This window comes from Pristiophorus japonicus, chromosome 17 (genome assembly GCF_044704955.1).
Source record: "Pristiophorus japonicus isolate sPriJap1 chromosome 17, sPriJap1.hap1, whole genome shotgun sequence".
Taxonomy (NCBI): Eukaryota; Metazoa; Chordata; class Chondrichthyes; family Pristiophoridae; genus Pristiophorus; species Pristiophorus japonicus.
This window is the reverse complement of record NC_091993.1, coordinates 110,662,049-110,678,098: the sequence shown is the minus strand read 5'-3', so window position 1 is coordinate 110,678,098 and position 16,050 is coordinate 110,662,049. Positions and strand designations below refer to the sequence as shown.

General features: G+C 45.0%; 1 protein-coding gene across 8 annotated transcripts in view; it reads left to right on the top strand.

The window, feature by feature from the left end:
• LOC139227908 (acidic mammalian chitinase-like) overlaps nucleotides 1–16,050 on the top strand; it is a 155,210-nt gene that overhangs the window by 108,186 nt on the left and 30,974 nt on the right. For 7 of the 8 annotated variants that reach the window (XM_070859053.1, XM_070859057.1, XM_070859058.1 and 4 more), the window contains 2 exons: nucleotides 1,223–1,279; nucleotides 11,259–11,424. In XM_070859053.1, coding sequence (XP_070715154.1) covers nucleotides 1,223–1,279; nucleotides 11,259–11,424 — 223 coding nt within the window. The remainder of the gene's footprint in view (nucleotides 1–1,222; nucleotides 1,280–11,258; nucleotides 11,425–16,050) is intronic. The other variant, XM_070859056.1, reaches the window with a different exon arrangement.

The following is a 16,050-nucleotide window of genomic DNA, read 5'->3' as shown; positions in this document are numbered from 1 at the left end:
ATTGTGACATATGATCTTAATACAGTGGTGTACTGTATTAACTGACGTGACATACAAATTCAGAGTTATAGTCACTTTAACAGTCACTTACAAGATTCCTGGTTAATCTGGGCTGCAAGTCTGCAGTCAATAGCTGGTGTATCCCGTCAATTGCCTCCTGGGGGAAATGCATCCTTCTAATGTCCTGCCTTTGTGAAAAATCAAGGTATGACCTCTGAGCTAAGTAAACCCTGTAGAATGGATATCAATGGGTCAGATGTTGATACCTTCTGTGATATCTCACTTGCCTTGCTTCCATCCTCTCCTCCATATCCTCAACATTTCTCTTTCTCTTAACACAGAAACTAGGTATGTCTTCAGGAAAATTCATTAATTTAAAAAACTGAATATAACATTCTGAAATGCCTAAAATGTAAAATGGCTCCAATAATTGCAGTTTCTTCTCAATCTGAAAGACCTCTAGGTATGAAGCATTTCCTGAAGCTGTGACCTCCTCTGCTCTACCACCTATGGGACACTTCTAACCTTCATAATGTCACCTATTTAGTGATGTTGTTTCCAGATCCAGAATAGGGGTGGAAACTGAGAGAAATTGCAGATAGAACAAAGCCACTCCCATTTCTACAACTTACATGGAGCAGGGAGGGCAGGCGATATCGCTGCCAGGTTCTCGGGATCAAAATCCAGGTGGGCAATTTCAGGGGTAGGGTTGTAGAAGACCACCTCCCTGCTCCATCTCCTTCAATTACTACAGGTACAACGTCCTGAATCCGGAACTCCGAAAACTGGACTTGTCCGAAGACTATTGATTTTCTTGTCTGAATTCCAGAAAAAACTCAAATCCGGCATGGACTCGGTACTGAGGATTCCTGATTGCGGACGTTGTACCTGTACCATAAAGCCGCCCAAAAACAGGCTTCTATTAAGAAAATCCAGGCCTTAATATGTTGAAAGAATAGAATGTAGACTTAGAAGAACAAGTTTTGTTTCACAAGACAGTGGATGATTTAGTAATTTGTTTCCACATAAATGGATGACAAAATTTGCAGATATTTTCCCAGATAATCTCTATAACCAAACACATCTCTCTCAGGGTTATATTCCAAGGGTACTTGTATAGCTTTTTCTTTAGGTCACTGAAACTAATCTTTGCTTACAAGATTGAGGTTCAATTCAAGTTACTTGTTAAAATAACACCTGAAAATTATTTTATTTCTTATAGGAATAATAACTTGAAGACACTCTTGGCTCTTGGAGGGTGGAAGTTTGGTTCCATATCGTAAGAACTTGTGACAAACTGCATTAATAAAATATATAAATGTAACGAATGCCATATTCATAAAAGATGGTCGAATTTATTATACAGAGTATATAGGCTTTCCACAGTAGTATGCTTAATTAAAAATAAAATAAACCGTAGAATTTTTTAAAAAGCTATAAAGCTATGTGGAGATTGGTTGAGAAGCGAGATTGACTGACACTGGCCCTGATACTAACAGGGAGCTGGAGGGGGTGCAGGAGAGACTGAAGAACCCAGCAAGGCCAGAGACATGTGGCCCCTGCTGAGCTTAACAGTGGGCCCTCATTAACATATTGTGGGCCCACTTAGCTGCTGGTCAAATGGACAGCTTAGCCAGCTGGCTGGAGGGAACACCAGTGGCTGGAGGCTGCTGCTGGGGACCCTCAAGGATAGTCCCTGATTTGTCCATGGCCTGATTCTTGCATTTTAAAATTTAAAGGGGCAGGAATGTGGTTGGTTTATCGATCCTGATATTTTACCTCCCCTCCCATCCCTGATCTTCTCCCATCCAATGGGGCAGGCTGGGGTATTAAAATCAAGGCCACTGAATCCAGTCATAGAATTCTCTTCACCCACCACGGCCCCGGCAAGACCAGCTGACATAGTACAGCATAGTACAGACCAGGGACTAAATGTGGAATCTTCCTGGTCTGTATTTTTTGGTACTATACCACTGAGCCACTACAAGAGCTGATTCCACAAACATGTAGAATTTCAACAGTAATTTCCAAGCTATAGACTTAATAATTGTTGAATTGAGGACTACTGGACTCAGAAATTAATGCTTACTTTTTATTTAAACCAGCCTAACTTTAGTGTATGTTTATTTGTGCATTCAAATATTGGCATCAAGTAAACAGCTGTTTGTCGCTTATGAGTTTTTTCTATAAAATATGTAATTTCATTCCAGTTCATGAATTTTAAAACACAATGGGGCCGAAATTGAGGCTTGCCAGAAACCTGGCACACTTACCATTTTTTAAGTGTTTTCACCGCCGGATAGGATGTCAACTCTTGATCGATATTCAGCTCTTTAGCCTAGATTTTTGCCGACTTTGTGATTGGGTTTTCGCCACGATTTGACCCTCTGCGGCGAAAACCCGGTTGGCGGGATCTTCCGGCACCTTTTTGCGGCAGCGCTGCCACGTACCGCTGGGGAGAGGTGCAACACCATGGATTGTGTTACCGTCAAAATTTTGGCACTTTCCGCCATGCCCAGAACAGTGTCAGGTAAAATCTGTCTGTGCAGTCCTGCAAGCAGCGGTAAGTATGAAGACCTGCATAAGAGGTAAGTTGAAGGGCTCAATTTTCCTGGGTCATTTGGGCCACTTTTTTGGCCCGCGCCGTTTTTTTTGGCATAAGTATTTAAATCAAACTTTCTCCCAGGAATCTGCGCTGGTGTAACTGACTTAGTTACGAATTTTTTTATGTTAGATTTTTTTTGTCGTTCCCTCATGTCTGCATCAGTTTTGATGATTTTTCATGGTTTGCCCAAAAAAATGTTTTGCTAAGTCGGTGTATCTGGCCACTCCCGAAAAATCTTCTGGTGAGTTAACAGAAAGCAGCACACATTGAGAAATTGCCACTGAAGGATGCTATTGTTTTTCATCAAAGTTTTTGGAGGGAATCAAGAACACTTTAAATATCCATAATCAAGATGATTTTTTTTTTAACCTTTCAACGGAGTACATGGAAGTTTTATGGAATTCTGAAGTTTTTATTGTTTTTTTTTACTCACACGCCACCACCGAACGTCTTCAAACAGCTGGAGGGTTGTAGTGTCGGTCGTCAGAATTGGCCCTGTGCCCAGACACAGGCTCGAGGCACGGCTGCAAAACAAGCCCGGGAGATGGGGCGGGGTGGGGTGGCTTTCAGAAGACTGCACTAGACAGCAAATGAGCCGGGGGGGGGGGGGGGAGGGGGGAGAATTCACAAGACTGCAATGAGCCCGGAAGTCACGAGACTGCTAAGACCTGGGTCTGGTCCATACAGACCTTGGGGAGAGACAATAAACAACCTGTCCTGCCTGCCTTCCCGCCATTTTGAGCTTCTTGCAAAGATAAAATTTAACCATGGGGGCAATACTGACAATGCCATACCTTGTGCGAGCCTTCTGCATCACGGTGCTAGGGAGGAGACAAATGATTCGACATCATCGCATGAGGAACCTTAGAGCCCGTAGGGTGCTGGGCAGGAGGCCTTACCCACCTCGGGTATATCAAGATAGGCATTCGTACCTGCACCTGATGCAGACTATGTCAGAAGGCTTCGCTTTTGTAAATAAGTTGTAACAGATCTGTGACTTGGCAAAAGCAGACTTGCAACCTAGAAGCATCAGGATGACTGCTTTGTCAGTTGAAGTGAAGGTTACAGCTGCACTTTCATTCTATGCCTCTGGATCATTTCAAGCTACAACTGGGGATGTGTGCGCCATTTCTCAACAGGCAACACATGTCTGCATTCGGCAGGTGACAGCTGCACTATATACCTGGAGGAATGACTACAAAGTTCCCCATGACCGCCCAGGCAACACATGTGGTCTTCTCCAGGATTGCTGGCTTCCAAAGGTACAGGGCTGCATTGATTTTACCCACATCGCCTTGCGAGCACCTTTGGAGGATTCTGAGATGTACAAGAACAGATAAGGCTTCCAGTCCTTTAATTTACAACTCATGTGTGACAACATGCATCGTATCATGTCAGTCGATGCAAGATACCCTGGGAGCACCCATGATGCATTCATCCTATGCGAGAGCATTATATCTGCCATGTTTCAGCAGCAGCCAGAAGTTCCGAGCTGGCTACTGGGAGACAAAGGGTATGGCGTCGCCACCGGGTTCATGATGCCCCTACACGTAACCCAAACGGAAGGTAACTGGGAATACAACATGTCGCGACACACAGCATCATAGGGAGGACCATTGGCATCTTGAAAGTGTTTCTGATGCCAGGACCATTCCGGAGGCTACATGCTATACTCCCGAGATTGTCAGTCAGTTCACTGTCGTGTGCTGCATGCTGCATAACTTAGCCATCATGAGGCAGCAGCAGCTGGTAGAAGAAGACCCACCTGTGGTGAGGGTGGCTGATGATAATGATGAGGAAGATGCAGATGACGAATAGGAGGACGATGAAGCCATGCAAGTAACTGAACCCGGAGCACGGCAGCGGAGGAGGGCGGGCTATCATGCCACTTTAACGATTGCTCAAGCCTTACGCCAGCAGCTGATCCATGAACATTTTGCTGCCTGAAGGCTCAGCAAGAACTATTCCACACAGAAAATAGCAGCAGTAGTAGGCCATTCGTCCCTTCGAGGCTGCACAGCCATTCAATATGATCATGGCTGATCCTCTTATCTCAACACCATATTCCCGCTTTCTCCCCATACCCATTGATGTCTTTTGTGTCTAGAAAACTAACTACTTCTTAAATATATTCAGAGACTTGGCCTCCACAGCCTTTTGTGGTAGAGAATTCCACAGGTTCACCACCCTCTGAGTGAAGACATTTCTCCTCATTTCAGTCCTAAATTTCCTACCCCATATCCTGAGACAATGACCCCTTGCTCTAGACTTCCCAGCCAGGGGAAACATCCTCCCCGCATCCAGTCTGTCCAGTCCCGTCAGAATTTTATACGTTTCAATGAGATCCCCTCTCATTCTTCTAAATTCTAGTGGCTACAGACCTAGTCGACCCAATCTCTCTTCATATGACATTCCTGCCATCCCAGGAATCAGTCTGGTGAACCTTTGTTGCACTCCCTCTATCGCAAGTATATCCCTTCTTAGGTAAGGAGACAAAAACTGCACACAATACTCCAGGTGTGGTCTCACCAAGGCCCTGTATAACTGTAGTAAGACAACCTTGCTCCTGTACTCAAATCCTCTTGCAATGAAGGCCAACATACCATTTGCCTTCCTAACTGCTTGCTGCACCTGCATGTTTGCTTTCAATGACTGGTGTACAAGGGCACCCAGGTCCCTTTGTACATCGACATTTCCCAAGCCGTCACGATTTAAATAATACTGTGTCTTTATGTTTTTCCTACCAAAGTGGATAACTCCACATTTATCCATGTTATACTGCATCTGCCATGTATTTGCCCACTCACTCAACCTATATAAATCACCTTGCAGCGTCTTTGCATCCTCCTCACAATTCACAATCCCACCTAGTTTTGTGTCGTCAGCAAACTTGGAAATATTGCATTTGGTTCCCTCATCCAAATCATTTATATATAGTGAATAGCTGGGGCCCAAGCACTGATCCCTGTGGTACCCCACTAGTCACTGCCCGCCACCCCGAAAAAGATCCGTTTTTTCCTACTCTCTATTTCCTGTCAATTGACCAATTTTCAATCCATGCCAGTATATTACCCCCAATCCTATGTGCTTTATTTTGCACACTAACCTCTTATGTGGGACTTTATCAAAGGCCTATGAAAATCCAAATACACTACATCCACTGCTTTCCCCTTATCTATTCTATCAGTTACATCCTCAAAAAACTCCAGTAGGTTTGTCAAACACAATTTTCCTTTCAAAAATCCATGCTGACTTTGTCTAATCCCGTTGATATTATCTAAGTGTTCCGTTATCACATTCTTTATAATAGACTCGATCATTTTCCCTACTACTGATGTTAGTTCCGTTTTCTCTCTCCCTCCTTTTTTAAATAGTGGGGTTACATTTGCCACCCTCCAATCTGCAGGAACTGTTCCATAATCTATAGAATTTTGGAAGATGACAACCAATGCATCCATTATTTCCATGGCTACCTCTTTTAGTACTCTGGGATGCAGATTATCAGGCCCTGGGGATTTATCAGTATTCAGTCCCATTAGTTTCTCTAGCACTATTTTCTTACTACTAATCCTTTCCTTTAATTCCCCTAGGTTCCCTAGCATTTCTAGGACGTGATTTGTGTCCTCTTCTGTGAAGATAGAACCGAAGTATTTAATTGTTCTGCCATTTCCTTGTTCCCCATTATAAATTCTCCCGTTTGACTGTAAAGGAATTACATTTGTCTTCACTAATCTTTTTCTTTTTACATACTTATAGAAACTTTTGCAATCGGTTTTTATGTTCCTTGCAAGTTTACTCTCATAGTCTATTTTTCCCCTCTTAATCAATCTCATCCTTTTTTGCTGTATTCTAAACTGCTCCCAATCCTCAGGCTTACTACTTTTTCTTGCAACTTTGTCTAACTCCTCTTTGGATCTAATACTATCTTTAATTTATTTTGTTAGCCACTTTTCCTTTTGTGTTTTTGCACCAGAAAGGAATGTATAATTGTTGCAGTTATCCAGAAGCTCCCACATATTGCAGCAGCAACACATCTCCTGTCTTCCTATTATTTTATTTAATTAACTAGTTTAGTGTTAATCAAAGTATTTACCGTATATAGTTTATTAAATTAGTTAAATAAAGGTTAGTTTATAGAATTTCGTTATATGCTATATGTTAACTTAAAAGAAAAGCTTAGCCCACAGTCACCACCAATCACTTACCTGCCTTACTTGTGATGTCACATTGTAGAGTTCTCCCCACTCCGTGCGATCCCCTGGTAGAGGCAAAAAAGAACAGATAAAAACTCAGGCCAATTGATGAAAAAAATCTGGGAAAATTCCTCTCCGACCCAACCAGACATTCGAAATTAGTCCAGGAGATCACACTGGCCGTATTAGATTCCTTGAAGTTGCATGTCTGCTGCGGCTTTTATCCCCACTCTCAGGCCTGCTGGTCTGCTCCTGCTCAGGTACTCCGCCGCTCAAACTCGCAAGTTTCCCACTCTGTGCTGCTGCACTTCCATGGACCATGTTTACTGTTTGGACCTGTTCCGTAATGTTGTGTTGTGTTAATGGAACAAATGATGGAAATGATTATTGTTTACTTCAAAAGTTGTGTTAATAATCGAACAAATAATGAAAATGATTCTTCTTGAGTTCCAAAAGTTGTATTAATAATGGAATAAATAATGTAAATGATTCAGTTTTAATGTAAAATATATTTTATTCAAAAGTTTAACAGTTCTTGTACTTAACTTTAATAAAATTATTCTTGTATCAAAAGGTTTTCAGTTACGATCACTTACAAACTTTAAGATCACTTACTAACTTTTAAACTTGTAAATTTACATAACTTACAAAAAACTTTTATTTTAAGAACAAGTTGCAACAGTAACAATAATAATAACAACAACAGGAGCAACAAAGAAAGGCTGCACCAATCTCTCCTCCACCTTATTCTAAGACCGCCCACCGCGCTAGTTCTTGGTGACTCCACTACCCCTGCCTGCAGGTGGTGGCGCAGTGTTTCTGGGGGTGGTACCAAGCTTATTCTTTTTAAGATCTCGAGTAGTGCGCACCTATTGGGAGGAGGGGTTGGGGCAGGCGGCAATGTGGAAGGCCCAGGTGACAATGTGGAGGGCCCAGCTTGGGGTTCTTCAGAGGCTGGTGTGGGGATTGGAGTGGGAGTGGCAGTTCATTCTGTCAGTGGGCGCGGGGTCTGGCCGCGTTCCCTTATTGCAGCGCCTAACTCCAACATGGCGTCCCTCATGCGCCTTGACAATGTCTCAACGACCCGCAACATTCTCTTCCTCATGTTAAGCAAAACTGCATCAACTACCTGCAACATTCCCGCCCTTGTGTTCGCTGATAGTGTTTGCATTACCTGTGACATTTCCTCCCTCATGTTCACTGACAGCGAATCAGCTAATTGTGACATTTCCTCCCTCATGGTCACGGACATGGTTTCAGCTGACTGCAATATTCCCTCACTCATGGTCCCAGACATTGTTTCCATTTCTCATGAGATTGCTGTTACTTCTCCCAGCAGTCCCGCTATCTCATCACCCACCCCACTGATAGTGTCCAGGAGTGATCGCGTAAGGTCAATGCTCTCTCCACTCATTGCCATCATCTGAACCACATCTGTTAGATCCTACACCTCAGGAGAGCATTGTTGAGCTCTCCTTCCCCTCCTCCCCACGGGTGTGGCTCACACCCCACCACTGGGATCCGCAGCCTCAGAAGGTGGGGCCCTGGGTGTGCATCGCTGCACCCCACCACTGGGACCCGCAGCCTCGGACGTTAGGAAACCATGGAATATCTCACCAACACTCAAACCACTAGTCACATCAATGAGCTGCACCTCCACCAAAGTCAGTAAAGCAGTAGGGTCTTTATACATCTCCATCCTACCTCTCACCCCCATACTCTTGGTCTGGAGGGTGGGATTGGAAGATGTTGTCCTTTTCAGGCTCGTCCACGTCTGAATCTTCTTCTGCATCATCAGGGTTGGCCTCAAGTTCTGCAAAATATAACAGAACACAGACAAATGGTTAGCAGCAGAGGAGGGTGCAGGACAGGTGGCATGAGTAAGCTCACGGCGCAGGTAGCAGGCTCATTTGAAGGACCACAATGAATGATAGCACATTGCATCAACCGAAGCGTAGCTGACGGGGATATCTCCATGAAACGCGCAATATTTAACATTTAGGAAAGCCAGACTAGAATTTGCAGAACTTATCTTCTCCCTCGAGTGTGGGCCCAGCTTGTGCAGTGGTGGTTGCTTTTCTCCAGGCAGGACCCATCAAAGCAGCAACCCTCTCTTCCAAGGATGTCGGTGGCTGCAGATTTGCCGGACCTCCTCCTGTTCGAGTTCTTTCACTTTTGTTGTGTGCCACCTTCCTCTGCAAAGATGAAAACATACATTTTTAGGAAGGGTGTCTTTCTGCTGGGTAGGACATATACAGCTGGTCACATTTACAATTGTAATTACATTGAATATATGAAAATATTACTTACACTAACTACTTGACCAAGGTCCTGCCACTTCTTTTTACACTGACCTCCAGATCTTGTGGTAGTCATCATTGCACAGTAATCTTATGCAACTTGGTTCCAGCGTTTCATAATTTGTTTGGGTGGAACTTTTATGTGACCTCTGCTGGTGTTCAGCTCGTGCCATCTGGCCTCAATCATAGTAACTAGTGCCTCCACTTCAGCCTGTAAGAAATTCTTGATCCACATTGCATCTTGTATTGCAGCTCCGATTTTTTTCAAGCTCTCACACATCGTCATTATAGGAAGTCCCTCGGAATCGAGGGAGACTTGCTTCCACTCTTAAAATGAGTCCTTAGGTGGCTGAACAGTCCAATACGAGAGCCACAGTCCCTGTCACAGGTGGGACAGATAGTCATTGAGGGTAAGGGAGGGTGGGACAGGTTTGGCACATGCTCTTTCCGCTGGCTGCGCTTGATTTCTGCATGCTCTCGGCAATGAGACTCGAGGTGCTCAGTGCCCCGGATGCACTTCCTCCACTTAGGGCGGTCTTTGGCCAGGGACTCCCAGGTGTCAGTGGGGATGTTGCACTTTATCAGGGAGGCTTTGAGGGTGTCTTTGTAACGTTTCCTCTGCCCACCTTTGGCTCATTTGCCATGAAGGAGTTCTGAGTAGAGTGTTTGCTTTGGGAGTCTCGTGTCTGGCATGCAGAGCTGATCAAGTGTAGTCAGTGCTTCGATGCTGGGGATGTTGGCCTTGTCGAGGACGCTAATGTTGGTGCGTCTGTCCTCCCAGGGGATTTGTAGGGTCTTGCGGAGACATCATTAGTGGTATTTCTCCAGCGACTTGAGGTGTCTACTGTACATGCACTGCACTCGTTTTCATACACACAATTGGCTCTTTAAAAATGGCCAATTGCAGATCCAGAGCTGTACTGCACTTGCGTGCCCATTGTGATCATGTCAAAAACGTCCTTTTTTTTTCTCGCATGCGCAAAAGGTGCGGCATCGCTTTTTCAACACAGACAGCAGGCCTCACCCCCAGAGGCGACTGGACAGGCTGCACGGCACCAAATTTGAATTATACTGCGGGAAAACTTTGGGCATATATTTTTGGCACATTTCTGGCCTAGAAAAACGGGCGTAAAAAACGGGCTTGGGCAAAGTTGAGCCCATAGTTTTTATTTTTTTAATTATGTTTCAACGATTTAGTAGGTAAGGGTTTTGTGAATGTTTTTTGCAATTTTTTTTGTTTTTCTCCCCTCCTAAGGCCTCTCTCGCAGCGCAACCGGCCTCGGACTAAAGTTGGCGAAACTCGCTGTTTGCGCCACAAATCCTCGTGCAACGCCTACTTTACCGCAGAAGTAAAGGCCGAAATTTGCGCCTAAAAACGGTAGCGCAGTGAAAATGGTAATTTTGGCATAAAACTGCCATTTTTGCCGACAACTGAAAATCTAACCCTTTGTCTTTTTTTTTTAAAACGGCCAGGAAGTCGGTCATAATGGGGGTGGAAGAACTGCGGTAAGTGCTGGTGAGGGATGGAAGTGGAGGCGGGATGGATTCTCGGCCGCTGTCACTCAACAGCGGAGCAGTGGTGACAACATTGTGCATCTGCGTCACCACGTGACATGTTGGAGCTGAAATCCTTTAAGGGGGAAGAGAGTCGTCAATTATTGAGATTCGGCCACTGGGCCTATCGGCAGCCCAGCCGAACCCGGGGGCTCAATAGTCCGGCCAAAAAAATAAAATGGCGGCCGCAGCAGTGGGCCCTTGCCTTCAATGGCCACCGCACCGTCAGGGCTCAGAGAGAAGGTACACTGACAGAAAAAGCTGTTGGGGACACTGCTCGGCGGGCATTAGATTTTTCGGGCTAAAATTCGACGAAGGTGGGAGGGGTCCCAGCGGTGCACACATTGATGACGCACTTACGGCCACTCGGCAGCAGCAGGGCGTAAATGGGGACTGCCAGAAACAAACCCTGCTGAATTTGGCTGACGGTGGCCATTCGACCGGAACTCGGCGGCCATTGGATTCCGTTGCCTGGCCGTAACGGGCCGTATAAGGACCTTGAATTTCAGCCCCAATATGTCACATTACATGCAATTTTATGTTTACATTCTGATAAATCTGAACGTAATTTTTTATTTCTTCCTACCCCTCTGGCATCTCCTCCAGATTTAACCGCATGGTGGCTAGTTCTGCAACCAGAGCAACATTCATCGAATCTGCGATTAATTATTTGAGGAAGCATCGGTTTGATGGTTTAGATCTGGATTGGGAGTATCCAGGTGCTGAAGGAAACCCAGCAGGAACCAAAGGACTGTACACAGCTTTGGTTCAGGTAAGAAATGCAGCTTTTTGATTTATAACATGTCAGATGTGCAGTGCTATATAATTATTAATTTGAATGTTCAATTTTCCCCAATGTCATTTTTTGGTATATTTCAAGAGTTACTCCTGTTTTTTTGTGGCCCCTTATACTCAAAAAAAAACTACCAAGTTTCCCCGTTCTATTTTTTTTTAAATTGGCACTGCTTCAGGGGTGAAGCCTAATGTCTGCGCCGACAAAACGATGCCTCCCCTTCTGAGCATGCGTGCAAAAACAAAAGAACGTTTTTGACATGAATGCTATGGCCGCGCATGCCCAGTACAGATCCCGGTCTGCATACGGCCATTTTTAAAGAGCCAGTTGTGTGTGAGTACTTTAATTCTCATTGGAAAAATCGGAGCTTCAATACAATATGCAACGCGGCTCAAGGACAAGAATATCTTGCAGGATGAAGTGGAGGCACTGGTTACTGTAATTGAGGCCAGATGGCACGAATTAGACACCAGCAGAGGTCACATAAAAGTTTCACTAAAAGGAATGAAGAAACGCTGGAACCAACTTGCAGAAGATTACTGTGCAATGGTGACCACCCCGAGGTCTGGAGGCCAATGCGAAAAGAAGTGGCACGACCTTGGTCAAGTATTTAGTGTAAGTAATAGAAACATAAAAAATAGGTGCAGGAGCAGGCCATTCGGCCCTTCGAGCCTGCGCTGCCATTCAATACGATGATGGCTGATCATGCAACCTCAGTACCCCATCCCTGCCTTCTCTCCATACCCCCTGATCCCTTTAGCCATAAGGGCCACATCTAACTCCCTTTTGAATATGTCCAAAGAACTGGACTCAACAACTTTCTGTGGCAGAGAATTCCACAGGGTCACAACTGTCTGGGTGAAAAAAATTTCTCCTCATCTCAGTCCTGTATGGCTTAACGTTACCTTTAGATTGTGACCCCTGGTTCTGGACTTGCCCAACATCGGGAACATTCTTCCTGCATCTAACCTGTTCAGTCCCGTCAGAATTTTATAAGTTTCTATGAGATCCCCTCTCATTCTTCTAAATTACACTGAGTATAAGCCTAGCCAATCCAGTCTTTCCTCATAAGTCAGTCCTGCCATCTCGGGAATCAGTTTGGTGAACCTTCGCTGCACTCCCTCAATAGCAAACACATCCTTCCTCAGATTAGGAGACCAAAATTGCATACAATACTCAAAGTGTGGTCTCACCAAGGCCCTGTACAACTGCAGTAAGACCTCCCTGCTCCTATACTCAAATCCCCTCACTATGAAGGCCAGCATGCCATTTGCTTTCTTAACTGCCTGCTGTATCTGCATGCCTACCTTCAATGACTGATGTACCATGGCACCCAGGTCTCGTTGCACCTTCCCTTTTACTAATCTATCACCATTCAGATAATAATCTGCCTTCCTGTTTTTGCCACCAAAGTGGATAACCTCACATTTATCCACATTATACTGCATTTGCCATGCATTTGCCTATTCACCTAACCTGTCCAAGTCCCCCTGCAGCCTCTTAGCATCCTCCTCGCAGCTCGCACTGCCACCCAACTTAGTGTCATCTGCAAATTTGGAGATATTACATTTAATTCCTTCATCTACATCATTAATGTATATTGTAAATAGCTGGGGTCCCGGCACTAAGCCCTGTGGCACTCCACTAGTCACTGCCTGCCATTTTGAAAATAACCCGTTTATTCCTACTCTTTGATTCCTGTCTGCCAACCAGTTCTCTATCCACGTCAATACATTACCCCCAATACCATGTGCCTTAATTTTGCACATTAATCTCTTGTGTGGGACCTTGTCAAAAGCCTTTTGAAAGTCCAAATACACCACATCCACTGGTTCTCCCTTATCCACTCTACTAGTTACATCGTCAAAAAATTCTAGAAGATTTGTCAAGCACGATTTCCCTTTCGTAAATCCATGCTGACTTGGGCCGATCCTGTCACTGCTTTCCAAATGCGCTGCTATTACACCTTTAATAATTGATTCCAGCATTTTCACCACCACCAATGTCAGGCTAACCAATCTATAATTCTGTTTTCTCTCCCTCCTTTTTTAAAAAGTGGGGTTACATTCGCTAATCCATAGGAACCGAACCAGAGTCCATGGAATGTTGGAAAATGACCACCAATGCAACTACTATTTCGAGGGCCACTTCCTTAAGTACTCTGGGATGCAGACTATCAGGCCCTGGGGATTTATCGGCCTTCAGTCCCTTCAATTTCCGCAACACCATTTTCTGACGAATAAGGATTTCCCTCAGTTCCCCCTTCTCGCTAGACCCTCGGTCCCCTAATATTTTCGGGAGGTTATTTTCATTTATTCACTGGAATTACAATTGTAAATGTGACCAACTCTATGTCCCATCCAGCAGAGAGACACCCTCTCCAAAAAGTTATATTTTCATCTTTGCAGAGGAAGGTGGCACACAACAAAAGGGAAAGAACTCGAACAGGAGGAGGCCTGCCAAATCTGCCGTCACTGACATCCTTGGAAGAGAGGGTCGCTGCTTTGATGGGTCCTGCCCAGAGAAAAGCAACTGCCACTGCACAATCTGGGCCCACACTCGAGGGAGAGGGTAAGTCCTGCAAATTCCAGTCTGGCTTTGCTAAATGTTAAGTACTGCTCAGGCTAGCCATGCTTTGGTTCATGGGGATGTCTCCATCAGCTACGCTTCGGTTGATGCAATGTGGTATCATTCATTGTGGTCCTTCAAATGAGCCTGCTGCCTGCGCTGCGTGTGCATACTCATGCTACCCTGCCCCCCCCCCCTCTGCTGCTAACCATTTGTTTGTTCTGTTATATTTTGCAGAAATTGAGGTTAACCCCGACGAGGCTGAAGCCGGTGCAGAAGATTCAGACACGGACGAGCCAAAAGAGGAGAACATCTTCCAATCCCACCTTCTAGACCAAGAGCATGGGGGTGAGGCGGAGGGAAGTGATGGATGAAGCCCCCACTGTTGTACTCATTCTGGAGGAGGTACACGTGCCGCCCATTGAGATGCCAGGCCCTTTCCTGAGTGGTACGAGTGTTGGGACATTCCATGATTTCTCACAGTCCGAGGCTGGGGATTCCAGTGGTGTGCAGTGAGGCACACCCAGAGCTCCACCGTCCGAGGCTGCGGATCCCAGTGGGATGCAGCGAGCCACACCCAGGGTGAGGACGGGAAGGAGAGCTCGACAGCATCTAACAGATGTGGTTCAGATAATGGCAATGAGTGTGTAGAGCATTGACCTTACACGATCACTCCTAGGCACCATCAGTGGGGTGGGTGATGATGTATTGGGACTGAATCCGGGCACATGAGGGAGAGAATGTCGCAGGCAGTTGATACAATGTCAGTGCACATGAGGGAGGGAATGTCGCAAGTACCTGATACACTGTTGGTGAACATGAGGGAGAGAATGTTGCAGGTAGTTGATATACTGTCAATGAACATAAGGGAGGGAATGTTGCAGGTAGTTGAGGCACTGTCAGGGCACATGAGGGAGGGAATGTCGGAGTTAGCTGCTGCAATAAAGGAACACGCACACACCCCGCGCCCATTGACAGAATCAACTGCCACCCCCACTCCAAACCACAGACCAGCCTCTGAAGAGGCCCAAGCCGGGCCTTCTACATTACCACCTATCCCCCACCCCCTGCTCCCATCAAGAAGTGCGCATTACCCAAGATGTTCGAAAGAATAAGCTTGGTACCAACCCGAGAAACGCTGCGGGCACGATTGGAGTCAACAAGACCACGCACAGCGGGTGGTCTTAGAATAAGGTGGAGGAGAGATGGGTGCAGCCTTTCTTTGCTGCTGTTGTTGTTGTTACTATTATTGTTGTTACTGTTGTAATTGTTCACAAATTAAAAGTTTTTTGTAAGTTACGTAAATTTACAAGTTTTTAAGGTGATCTTAAAGTTTGCAAGTGATCGTAACTGAAAACTTCAAAGTTTGATACAAGAATAGTTTTATTAAAGTTAAGTTTAAGTACATACAAGTGTTTGTTAAACTTTTGAATAAAATATATTTTAAATTATAATTGAATCATTTCCATTATTTGTTCCATTATTAGCTCAACTTTTTCGACTGGCAGAATCGCTCCCTCGCCTAGACACAGGGGCGCGGCAAACAGCAACCCCCTCTCCCCCGGACCTGTTTTGATGCTGCTGCATTGTGTAAGGGTTCTCATCCCTTCGGTTTGGCTTCCACGCACCCCACTAGGGCTGCTTTTGAAGCTGAGTCCCTGTGGCAGGGCGAGGGAGCAATTCTGCCAGCCGAAGCTCCAACCTTCAAGCCCGATGAGACATTCAGTGGTAGTGTGGCACTTTGAAAAAAATCCAATATTAAAGAATTGCATTAGAGTTTCATTTTCTGCTTTTTAAGGTTGAAAAAAATTAAGCTTCGTGATGCATATTTAATGTGGCCTTGACTCCCTCCAAAACTTCGCATAAAAATAATGGCATCTTTCTGTGACGATTTTTTAATGTGCGCTGATTTTTCTTAAGTGCACAGAAAGTTTTTTACGAGTGGTCACATACGCCGTCCTAGGAGAAATGCAAGTTGGCCAAACTTGCATGAATGTGAAAAACTGGCGCAGACCTATGACACAAAAAAAAACTAAC